This window comes from Ornithodoros turicata, unplaced genomic scaffold, assembly GCF_037126465.1.
Source record: "Ornithodoros turicata isolate Travis unplaced genomic scaffold, ASM3712646v1 Chromosome131, whole genome shotgun sequence".
Lineage (NCBI taxonomy): Eukaryota > Metazoa > Arthropoda > Arachnida > Ixodida > Argasidae > Ornithodoros > Ornithodoros turicata.
The window spans coordinates 241,100-256,697 of record NW_026999308.1 but is presented as its reverse complement, the minus strand read 5'-3'; the positions used below and the strand labels follow the sequence as shown (position 1 = coordinate 256,697).

At 45.8% G+C, this 15,598-nt stretch overlaps 1 protein-coding gene across 1 annotated transcript in view; it reads right to left on the bottom strand.

The window, feature by feature from the left end:
- Positions 1-3,869: 3,869 nt before the first annotated feature.
- LOC135372205 (baculoviral IAP repeat-containing protein 3-like) overlaps positions 3,870-15,598 on the bottom strand; it is a 15,933-nt gene continuing 4,204 nt past the window's right edge. The window contains exons 2-5 of the mRNA XM_064605886.1: positions 13,932-14,110; positions 10,049-10,292; positions 6,003-6,193; positions 3,870-4,007 (exon numbers count right to left, since the gene is read on the bottom strand). Coding sequence (XP_064461956.1) covers positions 6,021-6,193; positions 10,049-10,292; positions 13,932-14,110 — 596 coding nt within the window. The 3' untranslated portion in view covers positions 3,870-4,007; positions 6,003-6,020. The remainder of the gene's footprint in view (positions 4,008-6,002; positions 6,194-10,048; positions 10,293-13,931; positions 14,111-15,598) is intronic.

Sequence of the window (15,598 nt, the reverse complement as noted above, 5' to 3'; positions counted from 1 at the left end):
TTCTGAACGATCCGCCGAAGCCGATTGCCAGATGTCTTTCCCGAACCCCCAAGAGGAAAATATGGCGTTTTTCTTGTAGTTTTATATATTTGATTTTATCTATTTTCTTGGTTTTGAGTATACATATATAGGTATCCGGAGGTTTTTGAGTAATAAGGTTAAACTTGTTACTGTGCAACTAGAATTTGTCTGTACTCCTTGTTTCCGGTTTACTTCGCAGTTTTTTTTCTTTTTTTTTTTTGGAATCCAATGCAACTAATACATTCGGGTGTAGGTCGGGTTATTCTTTCTTCGGGTTCGGCATACTGGTCAAACCTGAAAACATGCCAAAACGAAGTAACCGAATACCACTACACGCTGCTCCAGAAAAAAAGTAGCGCAATGCTGGCGTCGCTACAAACTTCAAAAGTAAGGCAATACCGCTAACAAAAGTTACAAATCAATATACAGCTCTGGCGAGCGAACCTTAACTCGATTTCATCAAAGATTTCTACCGTAAGATTTCTTCAAAAGGGTTCAGACGAGAGGCCAACCTGGACATCCACGCGAATATTTTTTTTTTAAACTTTGGTTCGTTTTTCGTGAAATACCCTGTAAAGATAAGGTTAAGAGCGACGGCAACACGTAGGAAACGCGAGGCCCTAGAAATTATCGGATGTCTCCGTGTTGAATTCATAAAGAAATAGAAGCGACCATCATCGCTTGTAAGTGTTCCGACATAATAGTTATTCTGCTCCTTGTTACTCAAGGTCGTTTTGTACGCAGTGAATGGTCTATGCCATCCCCGCAATCGGAGCGTGCTTGTACGACTGACTTATTTGCTAGGCACACCGTCTGGGACAACCGAGTCTATGCGTAACTGGTGAACAAATGCAATACCGGACGCTCTCTAGAGACCAGGATCTCTTTCCAGGGCATCGTTCGCTTTCTGCACAGTTTCAGCACCGCCTACAGTACAAGCGGTAAAATTCGCGGGCCCAATAATGAACCTCTACAGAGACACGTCATCGTGACGTTTGGAATAGAGTCACTAAATAGGGAGCAGAGTAAGCGACACTGTGCCACGCCGACGAGCTAGCCCGCCATCTTGGGTCAGGCGCGGCTGCGTCGTCTAGCAACGGGACGCCAATCTCCCCTTCTCCGGAGAAGAACGCGCAGCCGATCTAGCTCGCAAGGGGGTGCGGTTTAGGATGGAGGTGACTCAACATGGACGGCGAATTCGTGGAAGGAGAAGCCACGTGACACGATCGGCCCAATCACGCACGCCTAACGGCGGCTCCAGCGCGGGAAAGAAATGCGAAACTCTGTACCCGTATTTAGTGACTCTAGTTTGGTAGACAGACTGAAACCGGAACAGATCGGTAGGGGAGAGCGGGTTTCAGGAATAGGCATTTGTTCGTTGCCACCTATTGAGAGAAAGCTAGGACCGATGGCCGCGTTCCTTTCAGAGACCATCGTAATCCCCGCAAAACGGTGGCTTTCGGGCGCGACCTTGTTCGCCACTACCTTTGAACGTAGTTCAACTCTACGAAATTCGTGGCGCTGCCGAACACTATGTCGTCATTTGTCTACAAACAGAGAGAGAGAGAGAGAGAGAGAGAGAGAGATCTATTGCCCTGTTTTCTGTCATCCTTGTCAACGCATGGAGCAGGTATGGCTGAGACCCAATATAGCGATGCGGCAGCTTTTACAAAGGCTCATCCGCCTGGCGAAATGCTTGCACCCATACACCCTTACTGGATGATCCAGGCTTACAGGGAGCTGGAATCACGGGACGCGTACGTCCACGCGGAATTTATGAAGGCTGAACTACTGTCTCCACTTAGAACGGATAAGACCAGAACACTGGGAGGCAATCAGGTGTAATAAAAAAAAGAAAAAAAAGCGATCATAACTTACTCCAGCGTCCTGATCAAATTTCTCCCATGCTTCGTTCGCGCATTTCTCTGTGATTAGTGCGAATATTCCGCGGAACTTTACATTCGTGAGGGTAAGAGCCATCCGTGAGGGTAAGAGCCAGCCGAATTTGGTGCAAATTAGTTTCTCGCGAAAGTTACCGCCAGAGTTGGTTACGGAAAATATATTTGTTTACGGTTCCGTTTCCAGTAACTGAAAAACTCCTCTTTTAGTTTCCGTTTCTGGACGATTTTCGGTAGCGGTTTCTGTTTCCGGTACGGAGGTAATTTGGGTACAGGTTTCTGATACTCATCCGGAATTCTGTCTGGTTTTGGTTTTTCATGTCAGATATTCTAGCTATACATAGTTGTTGCAAAACGACAGCCACACCGAACACAAACACTAAAGACTTTAGTGCAAAGTTCGTCACGAGTCTTATACACCGCCAGTAGATGTCTCTCTAGGTTGCGAAAACACGTGCTTTAAGTTTCAAAAGTCTGCGCTCGTGCTCAAAAATACTACGTCATCCAAAACTTTCGCGTCCATCTTACTGTGCAGCGGGCTCAACAAGAAAAGAAAGTCCTGAAAATAAACGAACGAATGAATGAACTAATGATGATTGGGAGAATAGTGCGGATATATATATATAATTTTCATATTAACGCGAAAACTCTGAGGGAAACTCCTGCGAATTTGGTTTCCGTTAACGTTACCACTTCCGAATTTCGTTTCCTGGTTTCGGTTTCTGGTAGAGGAAACTAAAACAATGTTGTTTCTGTTTCCATTTTCGTTTCCTGTTGAATTTCGGGAATTACTTTCCGTTTCCGGTAGGCGATTCTGGTTACAGTATAGTTTCTCCAACGCCATCAAGTACCCGACGTACGAGGGGCGTTCAAGTCAAACCGGGACTTTTCATTTTTCGCTAAAGTAAAATGGACTTGCAGGCCAGAAATTAGTTTTATTTTGCAACGTAATCTCCAGCTGCACTAATGCACTTGTCTCAGCGTTTCACGAGGGCTTGGATGCCAGCAGCGTAGAAATCCTTACCGATGCGTAGCAGCCATGATCGGACCGCATTCATGACCTCGTCGTCGCAGCTGAAGTGGCGGCCCCCAAGGAACGCCTTCAATGGCCTGAAGAGATGGAAATCGCTACGGGCGAGGTCTGGACTGTAAGGGAGATGTGGCAGCAACTCCCAGCCAAGTTCCTGTAAGGTGCGTGTTGTGAGATGCGCGGTATGTGGGCGTGCATTATCCTGTAGGAGGAGGACTCCTTTGGTGATGGGGCACGGCTTTCTGAAACTGGATGTGTTCATGAATGATAGTGTTCAACGTTCCCACAGAAAGGTCAGTCTTTCGAGCCAGTAGAGCAGTTCGAGACATGTTATCCGCCGGTCCTTGAGGATCAGGCACTCCACAAGTTGGATATTCTCAGCAACTCTGACACTGGGCTCCGAGCCGCCCCGGCCAGGATCGTCCCGCACTGATGTACAGCCGTCTCGGAACCGTTTGCACCACTCAAACGCTTTGCTGCGGCTAAGTGTATCGTGGCCATACTAAGCCTGAAGTCTTCTGTGAATTTCAGATGACTTTACGCCTTCATTCACGAAAAACTTCATGACAATTCGCTGTTCGATGTGCGCGCTCACCTTGTCGTCGGCCGTCTTGTCTAGCAAGTGTCTTCTGTTTTGCACAAACTTTGGAGAACTACAAGGTGAACACAAAGGCCTGTCGCGATGAAAAAGAAGTAGCGGGAGCCATTTGTACACTTAGGAGACAGAAAGTCCCGGTTTGACGCCCCTCGTGTATACGCTTTCCAGTGACGTAGATGGTGTCGTCTAGGCATTTATTTCGTGCGAACTTTATATCACAAAAAGATAAAGAAGGGGTGCACTTCCTACCAATAATCTCGCTTCTTAAATCAATAAAGACGACGAAAAAATGTTTGTGACTTAAAAACACCGCGTCCTTTATTGACAGCACTTTAGCGAGGACGTCTTCTTACGTGGAGACAACTCGTTCCTTTCCATCGGCGACGTCGTGTGGTTCTTGTTTTCCAGCAGTCACGTATCACGGGGATCCGGCTGATTGTCTCGTCGAGATGACTTCTACCTATAGTTCTCAACACCCAGAATGAATTGAAAATAAGAACAAATGATATATCAGTTTCCTCAACCTCTAGAGTCTGCTCAGGAATCTTCTGAGACAAGCAGCTTCTTTGGCGTAGATTTGACACGAGTATATATATATATATATATATATATAAAAGTGAAATAATAAGACTTGGACTACATATTACAGGAACGTTAACAAAAACTAATTTATTTAATGGGCAATTCAACACATAGATTAAAAAATCATCATCTTTGTCCTGACGAAGACAGTGCCACTGTCGACGACCATTCTTTTTTTAATCTATGTGTTAAATTGCCCATTAAATAAATTAGTTTTTGTTAACGTTCCTGTAATCTGTAGTTCAAGTCTTATTATTTCACTTTCATTCAACTTGGTAGCCGTCTGATACATTAACCTATTTGTTCTATATATATATATACGCTAAAAAATTGAGGTTCGAACGACCAGGATGTTGTATATAGATAGAGGAAAAAAGACACCAAAGACTGAAGTAGGGAGTGGGGGAACGTTATTTATTAAGTTGGCATTTATACTAAGGGTCTGGGGAAGTCTACGTTTCGGCGGAAGCTCCGCCTTCTTCGGTTTTTCCTCTCTCTCTCTCTCTCTCTCTATATATATATATATATATATATATATAGGGTGAGGTAAAAGGATTATCAAACGGCCACGAAGTTTTACAGAAGTTCAAAAAAAGACGCGGAAACAGATTTTAGGGAAGTTAAAAACACTAGTTTATTACATGGGGAGACGTTAAAAAGAAAGTTCTTTTTAACGTCTCCCCATGTAATAAACTAGTGTTTTTAACTTCCCTAAAATCTGTTTCCGCGTCTTTTTTTGAACTTCTATATATATATATATATATATATACATATTATATATATATAAGTATAGTATAAGTAGTATATAAGTATCTATATATATAGATAGTCATGGAACGATCCGACAGCACCAGAGGACACGTGTTTGGCCGTGTTTGCGGCTCGTCAGCTCTGGGTAGCTGCGCATCGTTCGGAATTGGCAAACCAGGGGTCACTCAGCGAGCGATATACACCTGAGGGCGTGACTGAGCACTCCTCAATGCCACAGTGCAAGCCAGTGAATTATAATGAGGGGATAAAAGTCATTAAAAAACGGGTAAATGACACTAGACGTGTTTGAAATTGTTTCGTCTTACTTGGGACTCGTCAGCGCGGCGTAGGGGCATGTGACACGATCTTGCCCTATGGATGCACATTGAGCATATGTTTACAATTTGATCGTGCACTCCCAGCCGAGTACAGCTGTTTCATCCTACTTGGAACCCGTCAGCGCGTCGTAGGCAAGTGACCTTGGGTCGGCACTAACAGTGCGTCTCGGCGAGACGTCAATGTTCCACGGGTGCGTCTCGCCGAGACGCACTGTTGGTGCCGACCCAAGATCGTGTCACTTCCCTGCACCCTAATATATAATTCTCTAATATTCCCTAATATCCCCAATTCCCTAATATATAATTTGTATTTATAAATATATTCGCATTTAGCTGGGACACACTGTATACAGGTTCTTACCCAATAAAAGCCTACCTGCGCCGGAATGTCGTGCTCTCCAATTAATAATAATAGCAATAAGAAAAATATGTATAATGATTCGTGGCTTTACGTCGTGAGGCAGTCGACATCCAGTGGTGGTACCGCGTGCTCAGCACCTCTCGCTACGCACAGTTCGCACATCGTCAGCTATCAGAGCTGTCAGAGGTGCACGCGGGTGTGCCCTGGCGTCGTCGAACCTTTTTTTGTGGTAGTTAGTGGCAGTCCAACGGAGAACGTTCTTCATCCACCGTTCGCGTTGCAAGTCGCGCGTCGGAGTTTAAACCTGTCTAATAGCTCTGTCAGTTTTCTCGATGTGTTCCTGTGATGTCGGGTCATCGCCGGTGTGTGTCGGTTGTTGAGAGGTGTAATGCCACGTAATAGCCAGCGCTGGTCTGTTACGTACCATCACTTTTCCATGTTTTCAGGCCAAGAAAACCTCCCTCGTGGTTGCGATCTTGCGCTCGCATAAGGGACAGACGGTGCTGGATGTGGCACATCCAGTGCAGGAGACAAGATGACTGCATGGAAGGAATATCATGTGTCTGTCTCCTGTCTTGCAGATGATGCACTTGCTCAAGTCACCTGTATCAGCTTCTGTAGGAGAAGTTCGAATAATAAAGGTTAAACTGTACGGTTCTGTGTCTACGACGATCCTACTAACTGCGGTTGAGAATCCTCATTCAGCCCGCTGAATATTGCACGAACATACTACTCTTCTACATTTCAAATGAAAGGGTATTTTTCAAACTGTGAGTGATTTCAGAAGGAGTGTGACTCAGAGAGAGAGGAGAGCACTTTCTGAAACTTTGGGGTCCTCAGGATACCGCGTTGGCTCCTCCCTTACAGTCTTTTCTGCAAACCGCAAAGCATCAACACCACGAAGACGTCGTTACAAAGTCACGAAGACGGGACGATTGCTCAAGAACAACACGTTGCTTGGTGCACTGTCACGGTGTGTCTTCGATTTAAATGAAAATGATATCTTCACAGCAGATATGCAACGATTGTTTGGGAAGATACAATTATTTTTGTTTAAAGCGTCGCATCTTCAGTGCGTCTGTAAGTGTGGTTCATCAATGCAATGACATTAGAGACGAATGTCCAACAATCGCTGTGTATATCGGTTACGGGGCAACTACAAATTGGAACCTACGGTGCACTTCTTCGTGCCCGGAGCACCGGTACAAGCCCTGACATCAAGTTGTGGCAACATAATTTATTTACAATAAAATAAGCAACTGCCACGAGCATCGGCAATATGAAACGTTCCTTCCAGTCGAGCGCAAGTAACGCTGAGATACCGTTTGAGACTGTACTCCTTGGTCTATACCGTAAGTTTCATGGCACAGAAAGTCAGGATGCTTCTCCCATTCATCTCCATCCAATCAGGCGATAAGGGTGCGGAAAATGCACCCTACGTGCCGACGTTGCACTCCGCATGAGAGTGAGCGTCGGATGAAGAACAATAGATCACGCGACCAGCGACTCCATTGGAAAATAAAGACTGATTTGTCTGGACAATGCGAAATCTGCCGTCGCTACCACAATCTTCTAACGTGAATGATACATTGCAATTTAATGTTCTTTCTTCCAAATGTCACCCGACGCTCCCCCAGTGCCTTCTGCCACTCAATACTAATGTGACGCTATTGTTCCGTTAGAAGTAGAAAATAAGACGACATGCGAACTTTATAGTTGAATAATGCCAAAGAACAAGTTCAAAATATACTACAGAATTTTGTAGTCTCGACGAAGATAATCTCTGCTGGATAAAAAAATTCAACGGAGAACTTGGCAATGGCCCATTTTAGAAATGAGTTTGGCGTAATTGTAATCATATCTATGTGGCAGAATCAATGTTTCGGATTATGTACATATGTGATTCTTATGTCCCCCACACTATCCTAATATGCATCATACGGTCCCATATCTGTACTATTAATGTCACACACGAAGTCGTATGGAACCCATATTACTGCCGTATCACTTCATACGGGTGGAAATACAGGGTGCCCACGCTAACTGTGAACATATTTTTGAAAAATATGTATAACACTTTTTTCCAAGATGAAATCATTGCAATATAGCATATGCTGAAGGGCACTCCCTAGCAGGGCATTAGCCAAGTCCAAAGGCAATGTCTTAATTAACTTTCGTTAATTAAGTTTTTAATTATAAAAGCTACAAAGTTGTCCCAATGAGAACATCTGTTCCTTTCGGTCACCAGATATCGTAGCCGTTTTCAGAACAAAAATCCGTTCGATAGGTCGCCCGCAAAAAAATCGTGAAGGAACGCCATTTTTTTTTCTTTATTTTGTTCATTGCGGATCTTCGGAGACGCGTATTTCCTTCATCCCCAACGGAAGAGTGGGAAGCTAATGCCCTGCTAGGGAGTGCCCTTCAGCATATGCTATATTGCAATGATTTCATCTTGGGAAAAAAGTGTTATACATATCTTTACAAAATATGTTCACAGTTGGCGTGGACACCCTGTATATGTGGTATACGGTCCTATATCGCTTCATACAAGGCCCACATAAGTATCATGTTGACTCCATATGTCTCCGTATGGTACCCGTAAGAATGCCATGTTGCGTACATAGAACTTCATACGCGGCCCATATGTATTAACGTAGGACCCATACGAATATGTATGGGAACCATACAAACTGATATAGAACCTTATGAGTCTCATACGGGATTTTTCAATAGCACGTGACACCGAAGCAGCACTTGGACAAAACAAGGTGCTAGTGGAGCCGGGTGGGCTGTCCTCCCGCAGCTCTGTAACAGCCGTTTCATTACCGGAAACAGTAACGGAAACGAAAATATAGCAGAAATGAAAATAGAAACGGTAACGAAAATACGTCCGTTATCGTTCCCTGAATGTTAGAACCACGGCGATGCCAAGTTAGCTGTTTGTAGTGGAGTAGTTTATTCGACTTTTTCGTACTCCTAAACGACCACAAATTTGAAAATTACGTACTCGATGACCAGCATAATACGACTTATTAGCTTAGTGCACCCGATTTTTAATTTTTTTTTCCCTCGACTACAACGCTCGGTAACACTGCTGACACGGTCACGTGAGGTAGGAGGACTGTGTTGTTCCGAGTGGAAGTCAAATGTTCCTGTCCGCATCGTAGCAAAATTTCAGGTGCACCATTTGAATATATGCGTGGAAAAGCGGAGGGATCTGACTGTCTGTCCCATCGACCCACATACATTTCCCATTCGTTGCCCTCCCGTAGCGGCTCAATCAATTGTAACACTACCCTAAATTTTCTTTTGCAGCTACATACTGTTATGCACATGTCATTGCAACAAAAATACACAAAAGGGATAAGTCGACTGATCATCTTATTGTATACAGTTCTATATATTGTTCTCTATTGTTCTTAATTCTCAGACTCGCAGATAAGATTTTTTCTGCACTGAGGAATATGGAAGAACAATTTACCGATATTTCCGGAAAACCTTTCGTCTTTCACGAGAAACCCGCTCTGTAATACGACCTATATCGTAAGTAAACACCGTTTCTGAGACGTGACAAAACGCGCGCAAACGAACGATGCCAAGCATATACCAAGTAATGAAATAAATTCATTGGATACGCTGAAACACTTGAAATACTTTGAAGCACTTGAAAAACACTACAAATGAAACACTTAAGCAATCCACAAATAATATTCATCGTTTTTCCACATTTGTCGCTCGTGATATTTAGCGCTACCCCCGTTTAACGTGCTAGTTCTTCAGTTACGGGTTACTGAATAATTAGGTAAACTGACGCAGTCTTGACAACTTTACAACACTTAAACTAGTGCCAAATAACGCAATTTCAATCGGTTCTTGAATTTGGTCCCCTATGTACCGTCGACGCCACGCTAGCCACCGAGCAGGTACCTAATCTGCATGGCCGAGCAGAAGGTTGCTAAAACATTGCCATGCTTCATTGTGTCCGGCACGAAATTTCAACACCTCGCGGACTTATATGCTGAAGATATCGACAGTCATGTTCCTCCCATGTTGCCGACGAAAATTGATGTTCTGAGGCTGGAACACATAATAAAGGACAACACAACACTCAGAACATCAATTACTATCGTGTCCAACAGATACCGCTTGCGTAGCGCCGTCGTATCATTGTGTGTGCGGGTGAGAAAAACATGTAAGAGTGAAAGTGAAATGAATAAGTGAGCGTATGTGATTGTTCGTTCAAATGACGCACCCTTGGGAGTCCTTGGGAAGCTGTGTAGGCTTAGCACAATTGGTATAGCCTTGGACCGCCAATCCAGAACATGTTGGTTCCAGTCCTGCAGCTGGCTAACCTTTTCAGTGACATCTTTCTTTCATTCTTTCTATGTATTTCCACGTTTGGTGCAGCAGAGTTACATCCGCAAGTTATCATGGTGTCTTTTACGCTTTGCAAATAGACGCGGCACTCACTTGGAACTTCCCTTGTTCTGACGTTTTGTGGTAAACACACGACTTCACCTAGCGCCCTCCGTAGGTCCTGCTCGTCGAGCACGTCTACCAACCCCGTGCTGTTAAGTCTTGCGCGTATCGCTAACTCCACGATGTCCGGGTTGATGCCCTGTAGAATCAGGCGGCGGACAAGATATGATGATTTTAGGTTCACTACCAAGAACTCTGTTGCTCTGTCAGCTTTGCTCCTTTCTTCAAGGCTTCTCTGGAAGGCAAAATAGTTAGAATCACTTCGATACGCTTGATACACGGGTAGCATTACTGCTTTTCCAGAGGGGGACGCCTACTAGAACGGCGTTTGTGGCTATTGACACATGATAATTGAGAATCTGAGATCAGATTGCGCAGATCGATGTCCCACACGGTTCCTCCTAAATTCTCTATACTAACTTCTCTTTGTCTTAGTCGTTACTACTGTCCTCCCTGTACCTCTACATGTGATTCACAGATAGCCGGATTTATTGTTGTTAGAAGCAAATTTAACATGATGTGTTTTTACCATACACACGGCAGCGACAACAGATAAATCCAGTACGAATCAGACTATGTGCAGTTCTGGGCAGCTAACCACTTCGCTGAGGAAATCCAACCGACATAATTCGCCACCTGTCGTGCGCTACGGACGTCGACACTAGACGTAGCGACCATTTTCCTCTATATATTTCGCACGACAGACTGCCCCTCTCAGCAACTACTGGACTGATTTCTTTTACAAACTGGATACTTTTTCGTGCGGGCCTCAGAACATCCGGCTCCTCCCCAGAGGCTCTCTCGCAAGCAGCGGTATTCAGGACGCGGTGGACATGTCTAAGAGGGTAACAGGCCATGTCGGTCATTCCCCAGCAATTACCCACCTTAGAGCATTACGTCGCCGAGCAGAAAGAACTGCTCGTCGGATAGGGCAACTTACGGACATTGTGGAATACCGCCGGATGAAAGCTAACGTAACATGAGAACTTAAGAAAGAGGACAGGAAGCGTTGGCGTAAGTTTTGCCACTATCGTTCACCGTTTGAACCTGTTCTTTTCAATATGGTATTTGTCCAAAATTGTCGATTCGGATTGGGAAATGTTGGTCACTGTCAATGAGAATTGTGAATGTGATATTTACTTAAACCAAATGAGCTCTCCTTCATGTGTATAATACGTCTTGGCAACAAGAATTTTTACCATATACATGGAAGGAGACATTGGTTGTTCCCATCCTGAAACCAGGCAAGCCCCCAAATGCCCTATCCTCCTTTTGTCCTGTGAGCCTGACAAGCTGTACGGGGAAACTGACGGAAAGAATGGTTTTGCATCGCCTCGACTGGTGGCTCGAAAAACAACGTGAGTTTCCTCACGAAATGGGTGGATTTCGTCGCCACCGAAGCTCCATGGATCCACTTCTCGACCTAGTCTCTACAGTCTAACATGCTCGTGCCCATCGACGGATCGTCGTATCGGTTTTCCTCGACATCAAGCGTGCATATGATACCGTATCGCACATTTGTGTGCTGCACGCCTTGCGCTCCTTTGGGTTATCCGGTCGCCTCTTCATCTGGCTCCAAGACTTCCTTAGGGACTGAACTGTCGCTTTCCGTACGTCCCAAGGCCAAAGCCCTCAGTATCCTGTTCCCCAAGGAGTCCCCCAAGGAAGTATTCTCCGCCCGACACTCTTTAACGTGGTGATGACCGGCCTAGAATCAGTAATTCCTCGCAAAGTGTCGTTTTCCGTGTATGCAGATGACGTCGCCCTTTGGACAGTAGGAAAAATCACGCCCAGCCATACAGCGCCGTCTGCAACTCGCTTTAAATAATGTCCATGCGTACCTCGCGCACCTTGGGATGGACCTTTCACCCGAAAAGTGTGTCGAGCTCCCTTTCACGCGCGAAGTCAATTTCCGCGCAATTAAACGCGCAATTTCCCTCTTTGGGTTGGTGCAAAGAAGCTTGAGCCGGTACGCTTCCACCGCTTCCTTGGCGTAGTAATCGACTCGGACTTGCGCAGGGCTCGGCACATTAAGCACCTTGAAACTAAAGTGCAGCGATAGATCCCCGCAATTCAACATCTTTCTTGCTCAGGGTGGGGCTGCGATCAGCGTTCCCTGCTCGCAGTTCACGCGGCGTTGGTGAGGGCGACTGTGCCTTACAGCCTTCTTATACTGCACAGGATATCAACATCATCGTTAAATACCCTTCGGTTCTTGTTTGCTCGAAGCCTTCGTCGCTGCCTCGGAGTTCCAAGGATGGCTGAAACACGGCAAGTACTGGCTGAAGCTAGTGAACTCCTGATTGAGGTTCTACGTCAACGTGAAACGGCTTGGTACTTCCTCCGTTTGCGTGCACACATTCCCCGCCACCCGCTCCTCAGGGAAATTCGATACGGCCCTGAAAGCGACTTCTATCGAGTAGCGCAGAGGACACACCAGACTCTCACTGGCTTCATAGCTAAGGACATTATAGCGCCCGAAGCCCCCTGGTCTCTGCCGGTACCGCCCACTTTTGTACGTCTTCCAAACCTTCTGGAAAGAAGAGATCAGGTCCCCCCTCAAGTCCTCCGAGCCCATTTTCATGCTCTGGTAGTTGAGAAGTGTTCAATGTTTACGACAGCATATACCGACGGCGCATCCCGAAACAACAAGTCCTCCTCAGCATTCGTCATACCATCCGAAGGCATAGTGCACGGAGGACGCCTTTCACATCCAACCTCCTCCACAGCTGCGGAACTCTATGCCATCCTTTTCTCTTTACAACACATGACTGATTTTACACCGCAGGAATGGGCAGTCTTCACGGACTCGAAATCTGCACTTCAAGCAATTGAAAATTTCGGCATACGAGGTCCCTCCGCACCCCTAGTCACAGATGTGTTAATTGGTTACCACATTATCTACGAAGCAGGCCACAGGCTAGTTCTCCAGTAGGTACCAGCCCATTGTGGTGTCGTGGGGAACAAGCAGGCCGACAGCGCCGCAGAAGCAGCAGTCTCGTATCGGGAACGGACCAGTATTGTTGTGCTGACAGGAGGCCGCAGTTCCATTCTGCGACGCCTGGTGACGCCCCTCGCGCCTCGATGTGGCCTTTACAGCTCAGTGCGTTACCGCTTGAGACAAGTTGATTCTCCCTCCTGCTGCCACTGTTGTGCTCTTGAGGATCTGGAGCATATTGTTCTTCATTGCCCCAAGTACCAACCTTCCCGAACCGCAATCTCCGAGTCTCTTCGTCAGCTAGACTCTCGCCCCTTCTCCCTATCGAAATTGCTTGGTCCCTGGCCCAATCCAGACCAGCAACAATCTGCGCTCAAAGCTCTTTTGACATTTCTGGACACCATCGGACTTCGGTCGTTATTGCGAAGGGTCTCGTTATTTTATTCCCTGCATCCCCACCAGCAATTGGTAGAGTATCGCCTCTGGCGATGAACCTCCCCACTCTTCAGAGACAAAATTAAGTTGTTGTTGTTCCAACCGCAAAGCATTCAGTGAGAGCTTTATATCAAAACCACCAGGAACGGCCACTATGCACAGCAGGAAAGCATGCAGAAAATGCGTACGACAAAACAACAACGGGAAGGTGCAGTGTACAACGAAGTAAAGCATTCGAAAAATATTTAGGAAATTTAGAACAAAATAACTTAGGATGTTCAGTATGCACAGTGGAGGAGCGCTTGCAGGGGGAGATGTCCACCAAATACAGGAACAGAAGGATGTAAACAAACACCCCAAAGCAACCTGCCCCAATTCAGCTACTGCGTACAATTTGTGCCTCATGCTATTAGCACGGTACACTGTTGCGATTGTACAAGCGCTTGGTTCACTAGATTCCTCTAGGTTGGGCAGCCTTATCGCAGGCGGAGGGTAAATTACCTCTGCAAGTGTATTGCTGTGTTCCCGACTAATGTTCTCGATAGCCTCATCACCAAGCTGCAGAATGACGTAAGGACAGTCTCTGTACCACCTGGCGTGTTCAGATAATGGGTCGTCCTCATCGCTCCAACTGCAAAGGGAGTTGCCGCACTGAAAGCAGGTTGTGCGATCTTGAGCACCTGCGCGGAGAGAAGAACGTGATCACGCAAAGTATAAGAACCACGTATGCACCTTTGTAATCAGGTCATGTGGAATCGCTTCCAGTGTCAATATTCATTCTGTCTGTCGGTCGGTTTGAAATGCAGGTTTCTCGTGGTTATAATAAATTGTTTCGAACAATTCGTTCGTAGTTCGACACAGAGGACGACACAGAGGACTATTCACGACTAGCCCTTTGTGCCCTATGGTCAGAATCGCTAGTGACGTGTATTTTGAGAGACAGAGAGAATGCATTTTGAGTATACAGACCTGACCATAAGCATTGATCATTAGCATGCAATGACTTTGCCTCCGTGAAGACTACCCTGAGCGTGTTGCGTGAGGACCACATCTCTGCCTCCACAATTCGCTTACGCTTCACTGTTTTTAAGTGTTCCACCCTGATAAAGGTGTGGAAGGCTTAAACATCACAACTCCACTGCTTGGCAACCGCGTTTGTTTTCTTTCTTCTTGTTGTGTCTTCCAAGCTTAAAGGGACCGAAAATTGAATAGAAACCCATCGAAACGTTATGTTCAGCGAAAAGCTTGAACCTTCAAAAGTCCAAATATCAAAGGACTCCGCTGAAATCACTGTAGTTTTTGTGTAATCGAATTGTCCATAATTGCATGTCCGGGGACCTAGTAGGAAACCGAGCAGTCTGTCAACAACTGCATGACCCTGCGCCATCTGTCGAGGACGCATGTAATACGCGCACTTCCGGGCGCTAATCCGGCGAAAACGAAAATGGCAGTGGGCATTTGTGACCACTTTCTACGTCGAGAATGTCAAGCCTCTTGAACATGAGTGCGCTGGAATTCCGCATTCGAGAACTGTCGCTCACGCAGAACTGTTGTTCGTGCGTTAGCGTGGTAGGAAGTGTGTTCTTCGCAGCAGAAGATTCCTCGTCCAGAGATAAGTTGGAGTCACATTCGTCCTCAGCAGTAGCTCACCGTGCCGTGAACATGGACTGCTTTGTGAAATTCCCATGTATCAGGGAGAAGCACTTGTGTAAGCCGAAACAAACGTTTCGTCGTGCAGGTGTTCATGTGTGAATTCCAAACCGACGGATACTACGGATGGATACTACGGTTTTTGCTGCCGAGAGGTAGAGAATGCGTGTGGAAGGCAGACAGACAATTGCACCAGAACTAACGAATATCTCGAAATACTGTGCCTTGACACCGAAGTACTGCAAGTGTCTTCTACATACATCCGAGAAACCGAAAAGCATGGCAACATACGCGGCAGCACCGTGGGGTCTTTACGCGCTACTTGAACGGCAAACTGGACGGAAAACCCTTATTTCTGCAGGAAATTCCGTTATACCACCTGTTTTCAATTCACAAGAAGGATATCGGGTGCTCCGAGAAAATACAATAGAAAGTACTCCACTGGATCTCGATCTGCGTCATGCATGCAATTAGGGATGCTTTCCCATCAGTGCGCAGACTTGTAGAAATGTTGATCT